The following is a 19886-nucleotide window of genomic DNA, read 5'->3' on the forward strand; positions in this document are numbered from 1 at the left end:
TTCTAATAAAGCGAGATGATTGTCGTTTAAAAGAACTCATCGCCTCTCGCTTTTTGTTTCAATGGAAGACGAACAGGCATGAACTTGTATGGATAAAACCACGTGTTATTAATAAGCATGTATTTGCTCAAACACAGTATAACAAAATCTACAAAAAGCCAGTGCATCGACAATTTACAGTTATCAACACCGTTCTCTCGCGAGTCCATTTCATCGCGCCAATTTCACCGAAGCAACAAACAAGCGACGAAAATCAAGAGAAGGAGATCAAGCGCTGCGTATTAAAGCGAAAACACGGTTCTCGTAAAAAGAAGGAACATCGTAAACAGGCTGGCCATTCGACCGCGTCATTTCCGTCGCGGAATAACATTTAATAATTCAACGTAATAAAAACCGCTGAATAGAGTTTCTCCCTTCCTTATACGTACAAGCAAACACCTAATTATTCTTCGATGAGCTATAAGAAAATATGTACGTATGCCATTATCCTCTGATTATCTCGTACAGTTTTTATTAGAACAAACTAGAATTAATTAAACATTTTTAGCGCTCGAATGCGAAGTTTGATCAAAGATTCCGATATGGATGATCTTCGTTCGATCGCGAGCTCGCCAGAATCGATGATTTACGTGAGTTCTTCCAGAACGAAGAGAACCCTGTCGGTCGCATGTGATTCCACGTGACAAGCCGTGCTACGAAATCTCGTTACGAGAAGACCAAACAAAACGACGAATTCTCGGTGAAAACTGTGTTCATTAATAACGGGCCGCAGGTATCGTTGGATCGCGGCACGTAGATAGCCAACGTTGGAACCGGTCGCCAGGGATAACTCGACACGCGAATCTCGCCAGATAAGCCAGGGCATCGTGAAGTAAATCAGATCCGTTCCCTCTGTGCGCCCGTGCATTCTAAATGTAATATACGGAGGACGCCGAGGACAATCAAGCAGTGGTCTTATATCCACGGACGCGGTGGATAACGACGTGACCGGATCTAGTACTAGTTGGCTTTAACGAGGCCTGTCAGGATAACTTCATCGCCCGCTAAATAAAGGGATCGTAGAAGTAGTTTAACGCTTTATCGACGAACCACTTTTCGTTAAACGTAAGATGATTCATAGATAACGATTATTAAGCACGATGTCGTATATGTACTTCGTGTAAAAGTATAATCCAAGAGTTTTCGATCTTTGGTCCAATATCGTTTATCGAGGTCAACTTAAATAACTATCAGCTGTATCGCTGGATGATGGAGGAAAATTTTGCCAGCAATAACCAGCAAATTATTTTGATTCGAAGTATTTTACCTAGAGGTACAACTTTCTTAACCAGTTTCGCTATTTCTTCATTACTATCAGATAATTTCTAAGCCAGGATAGAATTAAAGAATTATTTGCATCGTCGTAACTGCATATTGTACAGATATAAAGAAGACATTACTATCTAATTTTTCTCAAACGAAGAAGCCTATAAATCAACAGGTCGAAAGATCAATTCCTGTAACAGGTGAGAATTGTCGATACCAGGAACCGTCTAAGTATCCACCGCAAAGATGCCTTTACTAAGAAATCGTATATATTCTAGCGATCAAGCATTCTTATATCCCTCCACTTAATCACACGGCACACAAAAGTCAAAGCCACACCCACCAATACGTCTAAATTCTCACGAAACGAATGTACACGAGGCATTATCATTAGCCGCAGTATTCGGTCGACGCGTTAACTTCTTTCGGAAAAAATACCGCACGATATTTTACACCGGTTTACCGATTATCGCTGTGGATTATGCTCGCATGAAGTTGAATCGATCTGTGAAATACGCGCGGTTGCAACGCCAACCATTCGCAAACCTACGTGACTGAATAGCATTTCGAAGTGCAGAGATCCGATTGTAGGAGAACGCAAATTTTTACTCCAAGTCACATTCCAGGACAATAGGCGCGAAACTAGTTCTATACCGAAGGGGCACTGACTGACTGCTTTCTACCTTGTATCCGGAAAATTCTCTCCTTCGTTGAGGCGTAGAAATCGATTGCAAAAATTTGAAATGAGATTTTTTAAACTTAGAAGCCAAACTCGTAAATTTCTAAATTTTTCCATCGAAATGTCTACGTGATCAATGTTTAACTCTCGAAAAAACCGATCACCGAATCTTAACGAACTCGATCAGAGTTTGACGTTCGTACGATTCTTGTAACAACGTCTGCGAAACATCACCGGCAACTCGTCGATTTCCTCTGGAAATGGTTCCGAGAGCGTTCGTTGAAGACCGAACGACTAAATCAACGCTTTCGACGCGGTTTTTCTTCCCACGTTCATTCTATGGATCGCCGTAACGGGCCGTATGCTCACGGTGGAAATTGCAGTCCTGTCTGAGCTCCGACATCGCGAACTCCTCCGCCCCCCACCTCCTCTTTAAAGCAGCGCGCGGACGCGCGTACTCGCTCGCGAGCACGCCGCACAGCCTACTGTTACGCCGTGCAAAAATCGTCGCAATTGCGCCAATAAATCTTCCACGCTAATGCCAGGCCCCGGGAGAAACAGTTATCAGATGCTCGAGACACGATGCGCCTTTAACAATTTCCCGGCTATTATGCTCGCCACTCATTAACGATTCGCTGGACTCTCGATGATCTAACGGAGGTTCTCGTCTCCCCTCCATCCTGCTATCCACGTATCTTGGCCTGGTATTATGGTAACAATATATCGACTCGTAATGTATTAGACGTTTACGCGTATGGAAAGATACCATTTATCTAGTGCGTGGAGCTATGTGAGAGTGGATAAGGATCGTAAGTGAGCTCACTTCTGGTGTTTCTATTAGGTCTGTGAACGTGAAATGTCGTACTGTCGAATGAGGCTAGAGGCATAAGTAGTCTCTTTCAGGAAACATCGTGTAGGTGGTTGGTACGTATAATTTCTATATAATTCTATCAGCGAATATCGTTCTTTAGTTTAGCTTTCTCAGTCTAGTCTCGTTATTGGTATAAGTTTCTTCTTATTATTACGCTCCTATCTATAAAGTATAGGTATATAAAGATTGAGAATGAGAAAAACTATCGACCAATTACGTTTGTTTTATTCACATTTCATATGGTACACTTTATTCAATTTTTCTACTTATCTATAGATAGTTAAGTTACTAGTGAGAATACACACGAATACTATAACATCGATTAACTTTCAATAAAATACAAACATCCACTATATCTTCCAATAATTTCATCAAGATCGACAAAATTAATAATACAGATATCTTGACAAAAAACATCAACTTGAACGAATCTATTCAATAACCTACTGATCGTTAAGTATCATCGTCTTCTCGTGTCTCTCAATCGCGATGTTCTTGATCGTCTCCCATAGCATGGGGTACGGGTGTATCGTCCTAGCGAAGTCGCCTCGACTTAACCGGTATAGCTCGCATACCTCAACGGCGACCACGCTGGCTACCCTCAACTCGTTGGGCATGACGAGTGCGACCTCACCGAAGTATGCGCCGTCCTCCAAATGGCACACTTCTTTGCCCGAGTTCGTATAAATAGCCACGGTACCGGTAGCGATAAAATACATACAATCACCCGGTTGATTCGCTCGCACGATCACGTCGTTGGTCAAGAAGATCTCAGACTTCAATAGCGCCACGATTCGACCCAGCAACGACAATGGTAAATTATTAAAGAACGATACATTTTCCACTAATTTACGACACGAGTGCATCCTAATTTCGTGACGCATCTGGGTCGACAACGTATTAATCACTTCCGTCTCGCGGAAGAATCGATGCTGAAAACGAAACTCGTAATATTGAATGATCCTTCTCTGAGTAGGATATGGTAATTGTTTGTGCCTCATGTACTGTCTTAGTTGAGCCACGGTACCTTGGTACCTCAGACGAGAGCTATTGTGTCCTTTAAAGAATTGCATTACTCGCGTAATGAGGAACCAGGGTGCGATAATACCAAACAGCTGCAAAACGATGATCAAGTAAATATCTCCTACGTCCTGTTGATGCGTATACAACAGGCCAGCCCTCATAAACGTAGATATAGCGCGTAGGCTACTGGCCAAGTATTGCTGAGCCTTATGAGCCTGCCACAGTTTATTCACTTCGATCCAGGAAGCATTGGAGGGACGTTCTGGTTGACGTATGGAGGTAGTCACTATGGGTATCAACCAGTGAAAGCAGGATTGCCAATGTAGTAACAGTATCATCCATAAGAGTACCAGACAGAACTCTTGAAGAGCTAAAGGGATATCGTAGACAAAGGCCAACTTGTCGACGTAGGAACTGAGGGAGAAGACACGAAAGATACACATGAGGGATGTCGTCTTGCGAGCCACTGTGAGATCCACCCATCTGGTTAGATAGAAGAGGTCCGTTGGAAAAGAACCAAGGAAATCGGGGAAAAAGGTGCTGTGTTTCACGTAACGACTGATTATCTTCTTTTGTTCTAGCACCGTCGAGTGCGTTTCTTTATTGAAATATCTAAGAGCGAAACAGGCATTTTAGAAACGAAATCTTGAAATACTATGTGTGTTGTAAATTTGCAAAAATATATCTAAATTACGGAAATTTTCATTAAATGCCAATTGTCTATCCTTATATCCTTTTCTTCTGTGAAAGAAATAATAAACAGGCATAATGGTAAAATGATTCTGTCATAAATGACACTTCAGCCGTAGAGTTTGTTTGCAAATCGTTGTCATTAGGTTAAACCGTGAAAGTCTAAAATCACTATCTAATACACTTTTAATGCATAGTTACGTAACGTTATGGAAATTATAAATGATTTAGTGTTCCGAACGTACGAAGTTAAAGGTAATCGGTCAAAAGTCAGAAAGTGTTCAGTCAACTTATGATCACGGCTTTCGATAAAAAGTCTTAGTAATTAACACGTTCACCACGTACGTCTGGGATTCGAGTAGGCATGTAATTTTACGATGTACGTGCGATACGATTTAGGTGCGGGATGTGAATACGTAACAACGCGAGTTAACGTTCGGAAGCATGCAGATTTTTCTATTCCACTTTCTAATTTTACCAGATGTATTTATGCATTCAAATGAAAGTTCCATCGTGTCACTGTTATTGTATGTTACATAACGTAATTATTACTAGAGTTTGTATGAATATAAGTAAAATCAGCTAAACGTATTAATCAAATAAAGTCAACTTCGTCTTACATCTTTAATCCTTTCACAAGATAATAAAATAACGGAAGAATTCAGAATAAATCATTTAGAAAATAATTATTCCTTTATCGTCTAAATTTTCTCTGCACTTCTGGCATCAGATACAAAGAAGAAAAAGAAAGAAAAGTACATACTTTTAACGTTTTATAGAAAATATAAATTTTTATAGATAGTAACGCTATCGATATTATATTTCACCTGTTCAAGATTTTCTGGCGCTACCTTGTAAAAGTGTAAAATATTTCCTTTCTGTTTACCGCGTTTAAAATCGGTCGGATTATCAGTCGATGCTCGTATCGGTACTCGAACAAGTCTACCCGCAGTGATATAGCGACGAAATTCGGAACAGGCACACACACGCGATACTTGCCCTGTTCTCAGGTTAACCACTACGTCCCCGCAGCAGATGAACAGCAAGAAGTTCTTGCTGAGGTTCCAGATCGATGACTTTTTCTCCATTTCGAAGGCGGCCTGATAGGGAACGAGTAGCAACACGCTGGTTATCACGAAAATCATCATGAAGTCCCAGTAGTGCCTGCAATAACGATCCGGAGTATAATGCGCGCGCCAAGTAGACCGGATGCGCTGACAGTTATTGGTAACTTTCACGAAACGATTTATCATCAGGTTAACCGTACGTTTTATGATGCACACTCGCGCGGTCTTTTACGGTAATAACCCTTTTTATCGGCTGTTGCAAGCAGAATCGAGGAGTTGAAATGGTAACCGATGCACGTAAGTACGTACACGAGTGCCAACAATGGAGATCTTCGGTATAAACGGTGAAATGTTGGTTTAAAACTGACACCTGCGATTGTAGCTTCATCTTGCGATAATTTTGAAAATTGCACCGAATTAACGCTGCACATTGTAGAATTTGAAGAAGACTTTATAGAATTCATACTCGACAAGAAGCTTACATTCCTTTTTATTCAAAATTCATTTTTATTTTTCCGATGTTGATATTCATTATTTGGGGCATTAAGAAGCACGAATAATTAATCGCAGTTTTGTTTCAAATTTTCTAAATTTAGTACTAGGGTACATAGTGTCTAAAGGATTGAACGATAATCTTCGATGGGATTGATGAGTGATTTCTGTGTCACTCGTTTATTATTTACGATTCTTAACAGAATAACGGATAAGTATACCTGAACATGCTAAACGGGTGAATGATATAAGCGTAACTTCTCCAATGACGGCGTATTTCGTTGATTATGGAAGCATTGCTTCGAAGATATTTGTGAGCGGCTGGGTTTTTTCGAGAGGCTAACAGCGAGAGACGTAAAATATCGAATATTCTTCGGATCGGTCCCTTACCAGGAAGGAGTACTACGTCGTTCTCTTCATCCGGTATATCGCAAACGTGATCCGTATGAAGTAACATAATGAATTAGGATGATATATAATATGAAGAAAATCCCTTGAGAAGGTTAAGGATCAAACATGAATGAAGGCAAGCATAATGAAATTATTAATATATCAGCTGGTTCCCTCAGGTAATATTACAATATTACAATATCGATGTTCAAGTATCTCGATTTTCATGTGCGTAGAAAGCTACTTTAATGTAATTTATTTCGTGTTTGAAATCAATTTTAATAGTATGGGATAATTTAAATTTATAGATAGGTGTAGGTGATAGCTTTTTTTACAATTTAACGATGTCATAATTTGCAATCTCCGCGAGAATTAAATATAAGATTTAAATGGTACTAGAGCGACATCTACTGTAGAAAATATATTTCAATATGATACTGAGAAATTGCCGATCGATGATAAAACAGAACATTCGAATTTCTATGGTTACATATTTTTATTATCAACTGTAGATATTGGAAGATGAGGTCGCAGATGGAGGTAAGACAAACCGACGAGTTACAAGATAAACGTGACCATCGATGAGGTAGGTCAATGATATGACACTTTTTCATGTTCCACGTTTTTTGGGGTTACCTGACCTCCCATACCATTTTCGTATCACATGCGACTTTATCGATTCGGTACGGTACTGATTTGGATTAAAATGATTAGAAAATAGGACATTTTATATTTGCAATAAATTATAGAATTCTATATAATAACTGAGCAGTAACAGTTAAATGATTCGTTTAATTAGTTTCAAATAAGAATGCAACTTCATATATCTGAAACATAAAAAATGTGAATTTTTAAATATTTTCTATTTTCATCTTTGTATTCTTAAATCAATTATTAATTATATATCACGAGTTGTAGGTAGTTTATATCAGTATTTTGCGATGCCATTTATTGATAACCCAAACAGACAAATACTACCCAATGGAAAGATCATCAGAATCTTGCATCTGTGAATAAATATCAATGTATATCAATCAAGTACATCGATCTTCACAAATATACCAAAAACTAAGGCTTAAAACTAACGATAAGAATCAAAAATATGGCTGAAAATAAGGCTTCAGACTAAAGTTTAAGACTAAGGCTAACAAAAAATAAGTCCCTCGTTGTTCCTCGCCGTCCAACAATGAGGCTTAAAATTAACCTTATCTGACTAATCTAGATCTTAGAACTAAAACCTATTTAAGAGAAAAACTGAGCTAAAAGTAGATACCAAAGATAGATACTAATTTAAAATACACTGTAAAGTACACGCAACAATAGATTGCAGGATTACTGACAATCTATTGTTTCAAAAATTTTAGCTTGGAACGAAATTTTAAAAATCATACTATAAATACTGTGATAAATCGATTGCTCTATTTAATAATTTAATATTTAAAAGCATTAGATAAAGGAGCTTTTCGCTCTAAGGTGAGCAATGTATTTTTATACAAAAAGCGCGCACAATAGATTTGTCTAAAGACTTGGTCTGAAGTGTTCGCTATTTTCATTAACCTCACGAACAGTCTGTACAATCTGTGCATTTCATATATTCTTCGAAATCAACATTTCAATGAAGCATACCATAACAAACAATTTACGAGTAAAATTAGAATTTATTTTTATGACTTTTTAAATTAACGTTCCTTAAAATTAAAAATTATTTTCTTCTATTCAAGACGTTTTTATTGTTTTTAAAGTCATATGTGGTGATACTGACTTCATCATCTTTGACAATTGAATTGAATATAATCAATAATCATAGACGAGTCGCCCGAAATATAATTCCTATGTTCGCCGTAGCAAATCGTAGAGGGCGTAAGAAATAGTCTGATTTTTTTCGAGGTCGGTATTTCAGAATGTGAGACATAAAATCCCACATGATATCAGGCCTATCCTGTATTTACTCAATGCAATCACAGACGAAGTACAAAATAGATGTGACACGCAATGCTTTTTTTTGTTCCACGTTTTGAGTCACTTGATCTCCTTACCATTTTTGTGTCACATGCGACGTTATCGATTTGGTACAGTACTGGTTTGAATTAAAACTAAAGCAATGTATAAAATTAGGAATAAAATATAGAATAGGATATCCTATAATCGTAACGAGATATAGATTTTTATATTTCTGCAATAGTCCAAAAATACATTTCCTTCGGTTCTACGATAGTTCAAAGGGTAAAACTAAACTTAACTAGACAATGTCCCAGTTCTTCGGTGCTAGTATCTTCTCTTCTTCGTCATTATTCAATCAAATCAGTGAACCCACCAAAATCGGTCTCGTTTTCGTTACAATCCTCGTTTCTGATTTTCAAAGTTATCGTAAATGTTCAATCCAGCGCGTAACGAGTTAAGACGAAAATTGCAAACAATCATCGCTCCTTCCTTTGATCAAAAGGAGAGAAATATCCAACGAAATGCCTTATCTTCGAGTAAATTGATTTTCACGAAAGCGGTTAAATTCCCATGCATATACCGAGTGCGTGAGTGTACATCTCAAAGTACCATCTAATCGTGTGTGAATAAGGTTCGCGTAAATAATGATATGTAAATTCCCTGTATGTAACTCCTTTCCCTCCCTCGTTTGTCACATCGCACCATTACTCACATCGGCCATGTTTGATTTTCTCCGACGCTATTTGCGTTATATCTTTTTACCCTCTTGTTCTGCGTTGCTATTCCCCTTGTCTGTGAGCATCGATCTCTTTGAATTCTTTCTCTTCTCTTCCGTATTTTTCATTCTGGCAAAAAGAACGGATCTTTGCTTACGAAAATCGCGGGTCGCGCTTCCAAGACAGATGACCTTGCCCGACGGTACATTTAAGTGACGTTATATACAAGTTGGTTTTACGAGGGCTCAGGGCTCGGTGGCGTGCACCGCATAAGAACAAATTTTTCCCGGTTGCATATTGCGCGGCGTGGCGAATTCTCCAACGTAACGACGAGGTTTTATGGACGATTTTATTTGTTCACCGTGTATGAATGTATTTTTACGGATGTATTTATTATATTCCTACCGATATCGCGTACCAGCCATAAAACGTGTACTCGTTAGAGATTCAACGGGTTCGCAGTCGCGCCAACGACCTTTTCCTTTCTCTCTCTCTTTATATTTTCTTTCCTTGGCCTCTCATTTGTTCTTTCCTTTTTTTTTTTTTTTTTTTTGCTTTGCGAGTACATCGACATACGGTTCGTTTAATTAATGCTCGCACGTCAACGAAGACAATGGCGTTCAGCTGTATGGTTGAGGTATCATTACGCACCGCGATGTTTAAAATTTCAAAGCTTTCACCGCACACGCTTCATTATCAATGATCGTGACTTTCCCGCATAGGTAACGTTCGTATGAAAAATAATTCTTTCGTCCCGCGGTGCTGGTGAACCTTCAAACCTGGAATTATTATACGAACATGACCTCCGATTGCATCGACGCGGCGTCGTCGTACAACGCGTACGCGTTGCTGTCAAAGTAAAACACGTACGATAGGATCTGCTAGCAGCGAAGAAAGAGTAGTTCTTCTATAATTATGTCTCTTCTAGAATTACTTGGTTTACGATGAACTCTTAAGGATGAAATACATGATGATGTTGCGATACAATGCAGCATTAATTCGTTTTTACGGAAAGGTAATGAGATATCAATTTCTTGAAAAACCTAGTTCATTCAAAATCACGGAACTAGCAGAATAGAGCAAATTGCTGCATAGTGAATTAAAAACGTTATTTGGAAAAGTGTTGTAGTATTTTTATATTCTATTATCATCGTAGTACTGTTATGATCGAAGTGGCATTAACAGAATTGCATACTTCTATATATCAGATGTACCAAATAGCTAAACTAAATATATTGTATGAATATATCACACATACGTATGTGGCTTAGAGCTAAAATATTCAAAATAGACTTTATTTATTTATAGCTAAGAAATGAATAACCATATCACCGTAGCACATGTTTGACGATAGTCCGACATAAATAATGGAAAGCGACACACATATGTACGTCTTTGTTCATACGTTATTATTGCCTTACTATGTCATTATTCTCATACATTTTCTTTCGACCTTTGCAAATAGTTTCTACAACTTTTTACTTTAACGTATTAATCATTTTCTCGGTAATCCGATACCAATGATAATCATCGAATTTTGTACAAGATTGACAGATGTGTTTCCTATCTCTTCGTGAAACTTTACCAATATCGATAATACGATAATTTGCCGACGTGAAACCAAACATCTTTAATGTGGACATCGAAAAGCGCTTGGAATCCGTTTTCTTTAAATCGATTGGTTCCGTGGTAACGCGTAATCTACAGTCGCCGCTCGTCCCGTTCCGGAAAAAAGAATTCGACTGGAGAGTCGAGGACATGGGGACTGAACCGGGATTCGTCTCCGTGTTCACCTTTTTCCTCGCATTTCGATAATAAATTTTCGAGTCGTCCGTCGGCGTCGTAGAACTCTGGAACGATGTTATGGACGATGCTCGAGAACAAGAAGGGTGGTTACACACAGGCTACGCTCGCAACCCTCTGCACATACTAACGTGGATTTATCGAGCCCATCCTGCCGCGTAACGACGACTGACTGCGGACGAGTCTATACTCGAGGCTGTCAGACAAGGACAGAAAGGAAGAGAGCGAGAAAGACGGATAGATAGAGAGACAGGGGTAGGAAGTTACAGCTACTCGCTCCACCAGCTGTATCAATATCTCGTTAGGAGGTACGATGGAAATAAAAGCGGAATACTCGTCCTCGCGACTGGCCGTGCAAGCGAAATTGTAATCTTCCGTACACCGCAGTATACCGCGCCATCTGCCCGTTTACGATGATAATCGTAATTCGAAAATAGAACGAGCCGATCGGGTGGTGGGAAGCTATAGATAATCGATAGCCGCGTGTAGAACGCGAAACGGTTCGACTTCGAAGACAATTATCGGCTGTTGGAAATTGGCGACAAGTTGCTCGATTTTCCCCGAATTCGGGCCGTTTTATGCTCGCCGCGTTCCCGATGCAAATGGAATAATGCACGATGTGAGTTGCATCGCGCAAAAATGGAAATAGAAGGGTATTGGTTCTCTCCTGGCCGGTGCTGAACGAATTTTCGAATACGTAGTTATTGCGAATGGTGCTGAATTGGTTTTCGTCTTTTTTCATTATTTTTTGATAGTGCGTTTGATTTCATTTCTTTCTTTCTTTACGGCGTAAAGTTAGGTGCTTAACTTTGATACCAGTGGAACTCCAGAAACCTATTTCTAAAATTATCTTTGAATTACCTCGATAAGCGATATAAAAAATTACTGTTATAAAAATATAAAAGAATCGAGCCAAGAAGTATCGGCAATCGTTGCTAAACGATCGCGATAACGTCGGAATGTCGAGTACGACGGTGTATAGTCCGGGAAGTCGATTCGTCGCTGTTAAATGGCCTGTATGATTTTTGTTAGGTACATACAAACACACGTTGATTTCATTACCGACGGGTGTCGCGTTTCACTGCTCATTAAGCCAGTAAATAGATCTTTTGAGCCTTGTGTATCCTGACCGTCTTAACTCTCTCGGATGCCTAACCAACTTGAAACCTGATCGTAATTTACAGTTGGTCCACGCAATCGTGGCGCGAGTACTGAACCACACATACATACGTACGTGCACGCCACTACGGTGCAAATATATGCGTACACAGGGGAGAAAATAATTCTCCGTTCACAGGAACGAAATTAAAATTTTTCCCGTACTGCCGCGCGCGGCACGCCGTTTCAATTTATACGGCTTGATATCTATTGCCACGCTGGCCCGTTGTAAAAATTACAGTTCGAGCAATTATTCCCGCGGCAACCGTATAACGGCGAATAAACATGCGAGAGCGCACTTAAATTCGTTTCCAGTACGCTGGGGAAAGTTACCGTGTGACGTGCGCGAAAGAAGCAACCGTTCTTTCTCCATCTGGCTTCGATAATGCTTTGTTCTTTGATTTGTGAAAGAAGTTACCTCGTAACGACTGATACAAGAACGTTATTACAATACGATCGTATAATTAATTAAGTAAGTCTTATTAAGCAAGGTAAATTGCAAATGTAACTTGCTTATTTCATTATTTCCTTTGTTGCTACATTGTTAGGAAAGAACGTTAATCGTCTCAAGTAGTATGAACAAATTCGAATTATTAAAGTATTGCACACTATAGAATATGTATGTGTTTAAAACAGGATAAACTGATTCCTCTTTAACGATAGAAAAACTTTCAAGATCGGTATTTTATTGGTAAAAGTTTTTCAAGGACTTTGCTTTGGAAAGCAATTCATGGCTATAACTTGTTTATTTTTATTGACACGATATTTCAGGCAGCGATTTATCGATAAACATACCTTTCAAATGAAGTATTTGAAAAGTTGGAAGGTGCCTGCGACATATTTAAATTCTACTTAGCCGCGTGTTTGACGCATAATGTAATACTACTTAAAACGTTACGATGCGGTAAGAAGTAGAATAAGTCTTCCCCTGCTTCCTTCCTCCCTTTTTTTAAGATCATTATTTAAAAAATCTCATTGTTTATTAAAGTCTATCTATTCTTATATAGTTGAAATTTTCCATTAATTAAAGTTTTGTATAATTTTGTACACTACATTTTGTACACATTACAAATTGTAAAATTTTCTAATATCATGTTACTTTTTTACTTTGATATATTTAAAGATCCTTACAATCACCATCTCGCTCTACCTAATTATATTAAAAAATGTGTTATGTCTAGATATTTATAACTTCGATCACTGTTCGCTTTTCATCAAATTAAGATATTCTTTCTAATTAATCTTCATTCTTCTCGCCACTGTGCGCTTATCCTGATATATGAAACGTCAGCGATGTTTTCACAGAGATGTATATAAGTATATATAGTTCGCGAAAATTATGTTCTTCTTGCACTTACGTCAACGATGACAGTACGAAATAATCAAAAGTTAAGGATAGGGACTGGAGCGTCTGCAGCGGGTGACACCGTTAGAGCTACTCGTTAACTCATTAAAGCCATATTATCGAAGTCACTCGGTGAAGTCGCTTCATTTGAACAACCAAGAGCGGAAGTTCTTCAAGTTCCGACAACCGTCGGCACCGGTGGAGATAGGAAAATTAAAAAGGGGAAAAGATTACGTCGAATTGGCAGCAACTCTTAATCGATCAAGGAGTAGCATCACGGCGCGGCGCCACGAGCAAGAGCTCGATGAAGATCCATCAAAATGTCGTAGGTGATGCGCTTCGAGCAACTTTCATCCGTATCGCGTCGCTGCACCGTCAAGAATCTCTCACGGAAACTTTCGCGTGCCACCTTTATTCTAGTTCGGCGACAAGCAGTCTGCGAGCAACACTGACATGACTCGCGAGTTGTGCATGACAACGATTTTATAACAACAAAATTTATATAGTCGCTTATTTATATTGATAGCAGGTGTATTTTTTTATAGAAGACAGACGATCTGTGCAATTAGCAGAAGCTATGTCTTGGTATTACAACGAAATGTTAAAAGAAGACTGTATTTTTAGAATCATATTTTTTTTATTTTCTGTTTAGAAACAATACTATAATATCGAAATTCACATTACAGAAATACTAATAACTCGTAGACGATCAAAGTTGAGCCTCCTCGTTATATTACATTTACTCTCGTGAAGAATCTGAACTGTAATTCCTATATCTCGGAACTTCTAACATCTAAAGTCATTTCGATGTTTCCTTTATTAGCATCAATTCAATAAATCAGCCTCCTACATAAAACATTAAAAAGTCAAAAAGTACACCACCGGTACTCAGATTCCAGCCACTCCCTTCGATCCACAAATAATCAGAAACACCCTCCTACCATGCACCCACCAACGATCCTGTCCTATACACTCACACCCATTCAAGTTCGACCCCTGTCGACATAAAGAGCAGGCAACTGGTGGTCGTTAGTACTTATGTTCGCACGTCTACACGGACAGCGTGCACACGCATCGAGTTCGCGAGGGTGCCTGCGCACAGACGATTCGCTCGCCGATTGAAAACAGCATTTTCTAACGTCTAGCAGCTGGCATACGGCCAGTTTCGTGGCTAACACCCGTTTTGAGGACTCTCTGGTCCACGATCCTCTCTCTCCTCTCACTCTGTCTGCTCTGCCTGTCCCGTTATATGAGGATTAGCATACGCCGTGTAATTACGTCCATGTATTCCACTCTTTATCGTCGGTTCGGGGGTGCGCCCGGACGCAGCCCAGCATTTGCATCCCGTTAAACGTCGTAAACTTGTCAAAGCGAGCTGCTACGCGCAGAATCCCAAGTCCAAGCCGTTGCGTTCGCTCGAAGCTACGTCTGTGGTTCGCCCATTTACGAGGCAAAGTATGGCGCCGCCTATTTGCGCCCCGTTATTCCCAAATCGACAGAGACCGAATGCTAATTTACACTTGAACTTAACTTAAAGGAAGGATCAGGCTGCTTGTATTTCTGTCTGGCTGTTACGTTCGCGATATTCTAACCGCTGGGAAAGTTTAGTGTCTTAACAACGAGAGTTTCTTTCGAGTTTTAATTTTATTCAAGGGGAGTGGTAAGGTGGTGGTTGAGAGATTGGGTGTTCTTGTGTGACATTTGTGATGGTGACATTTTTCTTGGTTTCTCATGCAGCTAGTAGGTGGATGTTTGTCACCAAGGAGAATTTTATGCAGGTTGCGAATGTGAATTATGAAATTTGCGGTGCGCGAGGATTTGTGGGGAGAAATCTTTCTGGATTCTATGGCTTGAATTTTTACTGATGACAAACGTAGAGTTGCATTTGAATTCGCGATGAGTTTATCATAGTTGTATAATTTTTGTCAAATACAGAAGTTACTTTATTTAAGTTTGATGCTATATCGGTGAAAAGTTTATCGCATTAATATAGTTGTTACTCCTGGATTATTACTGATACAGGCACACTGCCAATACTAAATATACTACGTACCGATTTCACTACTGATACTATTCTAATTAACATTAATACTATACACGAACATTTAATTTATACTTAACACTGTACTCGTGCTATAAATGATAATTCACAAAGCTACGTTACAACGTTACAATTTCGTCTAAAGAAAACACACACATATCGTATTGAAAAAACTTAAACCAAAAAGTGCCATTATGAAAATCACCTCCAATTTTTGAGTAACTGATCCTTTCTACGAAGGTTCTTTCACGTCAGTTCCCGTACCGTAACATAATTTAGCCAAGCTGTATCTCTACCCAGCAACGGATACACTGTCTTTAAAGCCAAATTGTCCGACGTATCGTAGCGGTGAGGATCATTATAAGGATGCGTGGTCGGCGCGTTTTTTCATTTGTGTCGTACGAAGACTTATGGCCCTATTAGCCGATAATGGTGAAAAATACGAGCATAGGGGTAACGATCTTAGCTTATAGTGATCATAAATGTTGGATAAAATGTCGCGCAACGCGAGGGGTAATACTGGCAATGCGGCCAGACCGAGCATAAATTCACGGTAAGTGGCGTGAGTTATGAAAATTTCATGGTAGAACCGGGCCGCTTTATGCATTCATGGTGCGCGCCGCAATAGTGTGTTAAAAACGATGCTTTCTTTCTGGCACGCCTGTAACCATGGTCTTAACGAACATCTTCCTACGTAGAACCCTTCTACTTGAAGTCTTGAAAATTCACTTATCGATGCGTCATGTTACAAAGATCTGACTGGATCCTCTACTGCAAGATCGTTGCCCTGACTTTAAGGTGAATTTAATGGAACTGAATCCTTCAATAATAATTTCGAGGAATAATATTTCGTATGATTTGTTTCATAAAAGTACGAATGGTGTTTCAATACGTATTTTTCAAATCATTATTTTCCGAATATTGGAAATGTACTTGCCAATGCAATGATTGACTGAAATATTTCGCTAGCAGAACGTTCGCAAAATTGTTCATTTAGCGGAAGAGAATAGAAGTAGAGCAATTCGCGAGAAAATTTAGAAAAATGCGGGAATCGTATACTATGAAATACACACGAGCAATTTTTAATTTCTCCGCGTTAACAGAGTTACGGAAACAACATTTCGAGGAAAACAGAAAAATAAAAAAAACAAGAAAAAGTAAAAATCACGGCAGTACCAAAAAATAATTTCGATGCCGAAAGAGGAAACGAGGCGAAGGAAATATTTTCCAGCGAGTATCAGGAAAAATTATTTCGGGCTTTTCCGTTCGTGGTTAAACGTTTCATAAATCCATCGTAAAGATACTCGGTTATACTTGGCCGCTGCTGATTGCGTATCGCTTTAAAAACGGGAAACCTTTGATCGCAGAATTATAATATTTCCTCAGCGAGCATGCATTGTTCTGCGAAAATTGGATATTCGACGACGGACGTCACCGCGCTTTCGACGACAAACGAGTTAATCCGACAACGAAGCGGCTCGTGAAATGACGTTCAAGACAGCCGGCTGCGATTTAATGAATATTAAAAGGCCCCCGTGTATCGAGTTAGAATCTGTAGTCGCAGTCATAGATAGCAAATTGGGAAAGTTGTTGGCGAAGGTAAAGGAACGAAAGGGGAAGAAAGGGGTGGTTTCACTGCCAGAACGCGTTCGCGTCGTGTTGTATTATCTTAGAAAGTTCTTGACATCTTATAAGTTTCCAACTTTTGATATATACGTATTCAAAGTTGCGTCGCTACGTTGTGGCGTGACGTTATTATTGAATATGAAAGGAGTTACGCGTCGCTCACCCCTTATCGACGTGTAAAAATGCCACGTGCCTTTTCGACGTTTAAGACTTTGAATAAATACAGGAGACAAAGAAAGTGGTAGCTTCTATCTGTTTAAGACTATTCACAATCTAAGTTTATCCTTATGGAAAAATGTTTAACTTCATAACTTATTTTTTGTCAAATCACTAAAGCAAGTTGTAATTAAATTCTGAATACTGGAGCAATAATGTTAGACAAATCGAGTACGTGGTATTTTTATAAACTTTTTCATATGAATATTACGTGAATTCCATTTCTTTCATTTCAAAGACAGACAGTCCACGAACAAAGTAAGCGCAGTTGCTGTGCTAAATTACTTTAGAGATATTTCAAATTGTTTAATAATTTATTCGTAATAATAATTTAGGAACATGAAAATACTCTTCTAACTAAATTAACATTAATTTCCTTCTGTCAGTTATTTAAATATATAACTTCATGCCTCACCGTCAATAAATCTTTATTAAATAAAGTCACGAAGAGTTCAAGAACAGGTAAATGCCCTATATATCTATTAAAATCTATTTTCGATTCGTCATAAGAGCGAGCCGTTATCGCATTCTTGTCCTTTTTAATTATAGTAATAATTCCGACCGGGCGAACGCCGCGGAAGAAATTCATCGTACAATAGAATTTTCATCAAGCCGGAAATGTTTATTGTTTGCAGTCGGAGAGCTGCATTCCCGACGTTTAATCAGAATATTTCGTGCGGCGCTGCCGCCGGTGGCTCATAGTAACTGTAAAACTCTCGAGACGGATAGTACACACTTGATACATTCTTTGCCGAAGTTAGGGTAAACATAAACTTCAAACTCCACGGAGAAATAGAGAGCGAGGGCTCCACCGGGCGATATCTAATCTAATGTGCATTCCATTGTACCCTCCTAATTTTATATAAACGCCGGTATAAACAAAAATATTCCGCGTAGCCCAAGTTGATTTTCTTAAAGTATTTCTGGTGCAACAATGTCCCTCAAAAGTAAAACACGTTGAGACTCGAAAGTCATATTCTTCACGCATGTCTGAGATTCTTCTTCTAGGAAAAAATTTCTTGACTATGTATTTTCTATGCGTGCACATTAACAAACAATTTATACATGTATTCGACATTTTGCACACCGATATTACATATCTTACATTACTTTTATTCGAAAACGGTGAAATGAGAGTTAAATTTTTCCTTAAAAGAAAATTCTTCTAGCTATTTTACATGTTAGTTTTTTAATAACTTTGTAACGACAGCTTTTCTGTAATTAATCAAAAAGTCATCTTTTACAACGGCTTACTATAGGAAGTACGTGTTAAAATCTTCAACTTTGAAGATGAACATTTCTATTTCTATAGGTTTTCCAAAAATTGAATCATGTATAGACAATATTGAATATTGAATAAAGTATGTTAACATTTTAAAGAAATTATACGAAAATCAATATATACCACAGATATCTTAAATGTCGTGATTTGAGAGTTTTCATTTGCGCGAAGATATAAATAGTCACCGTCTTCTCGAATATTGGCAATTTGACTTATAATATCGTATAACGTGTGACACGGATCATTCAATTATTCATTTAATCAATAATACTTGTTTGAATATTAAAATTTCTCATATAATATTTATTTTTGTGCAACATTTTCACTTTACTTTTAGTCGTACTTCATACGTGTATACTGGAATAATAATTAGTGCTTTATGGAAACCGCACGGCGCGTTTTATATTTTAGTATATTATAATCGTAATACTTTAAAGTACGGAAGCAGAACATAAAATGTATGCTATATAATTAAAGAAATTACTTAGTTTTAACAATCTGTTCTCATGTAGCTATGGTTGCAGAATGTACACAATGCATGTTGAGTATTAAAATACGATGAAATGAAACACGTGTAACGATAAGTGTGTCAGATATATACACTTACAATATAAAAAAACACTTCCATTATACAACCTTAATAGCATAGTTTTGAAGCAGATTATATTAAATTATCCAAGTGCTTTGTAACCGTATATAAAACCAAAGAAATTGAAATTTTAAGCCACAATGAATGCAAAGTGTAATTACATGGTATTTGTGTACTAATTAATTAGGAGTAAACATATTAAATTTCCTTTTGTTGCAATTATTGTAGCTATATTTGCCTAAAAAGAGGAGATACTCAGTTGCAGAAGTGGTATATTTATATTCACATAAACAAATTGACGTCAGATAAATTATAACTACCGTAATAATATACTGGACATTAACTATATAAAATGTTCACCATTTACCTTTCATTTTTATATTTAGCATTTATTTTTGCTGTACTTTTTTCAGAACGAACACGATTCAAAGACAAATTCTAGCACATCTTCTCCATCTTTTTTTAATTCTTTCATCATCCTATTACTTCATGAAATAAATCTAAAATTTTTCATTATATTAATAATCTTGGTACGAATTGTTGTAAACTATCATCGTACAAGAGCTAATTATAAATATACTATCTGCGTCCTGCCTTGTAAAAACTACTAATCGATCGAAACAACTTCTGCTCTACAACCATAAAATCACTT

General features: G+C 38.1%; 1 protein-coding gene across 1 annotated transcript; it reads right to left on the bottom strand.

Annotated features, from left to right (window-relative positions):
* Positions 1 to 3165: 3165 nt before the first annotated feature.
* LOC132916028 (potassium/sodium hyperpolarization-activated cyclic nucleotide-gated channel 2-like) lies at positions 3166 to 4510 on the bottom strand (the record flags this gene model as incomplete). Its single annotated transcript, XM_060975772.1, has 1 exon — positions 3166 to 4510. A coding segment is annotated over one exon (1212 nt), but the record flags the coding sequence as incomplete, so codon positions are not given.
* Positions 4511 to 19886: the final 15376 nt, after the last annotated feature.

Source organism: Bombus pascuorum, chromosome 1 (genome assembly GCF_905332965.1).
Source record: "Bombus pascuorum chromosome 1, iyBomPasc1.1, whole genome shotgun sequence".
Classification (NCBI taxonomy): domain Eukaryota; kingdom Metazoa; phylum Arthropoda; class Insecta; order Hymenoptera; family Apidae; genus Bombus; species Bombus pascuorum.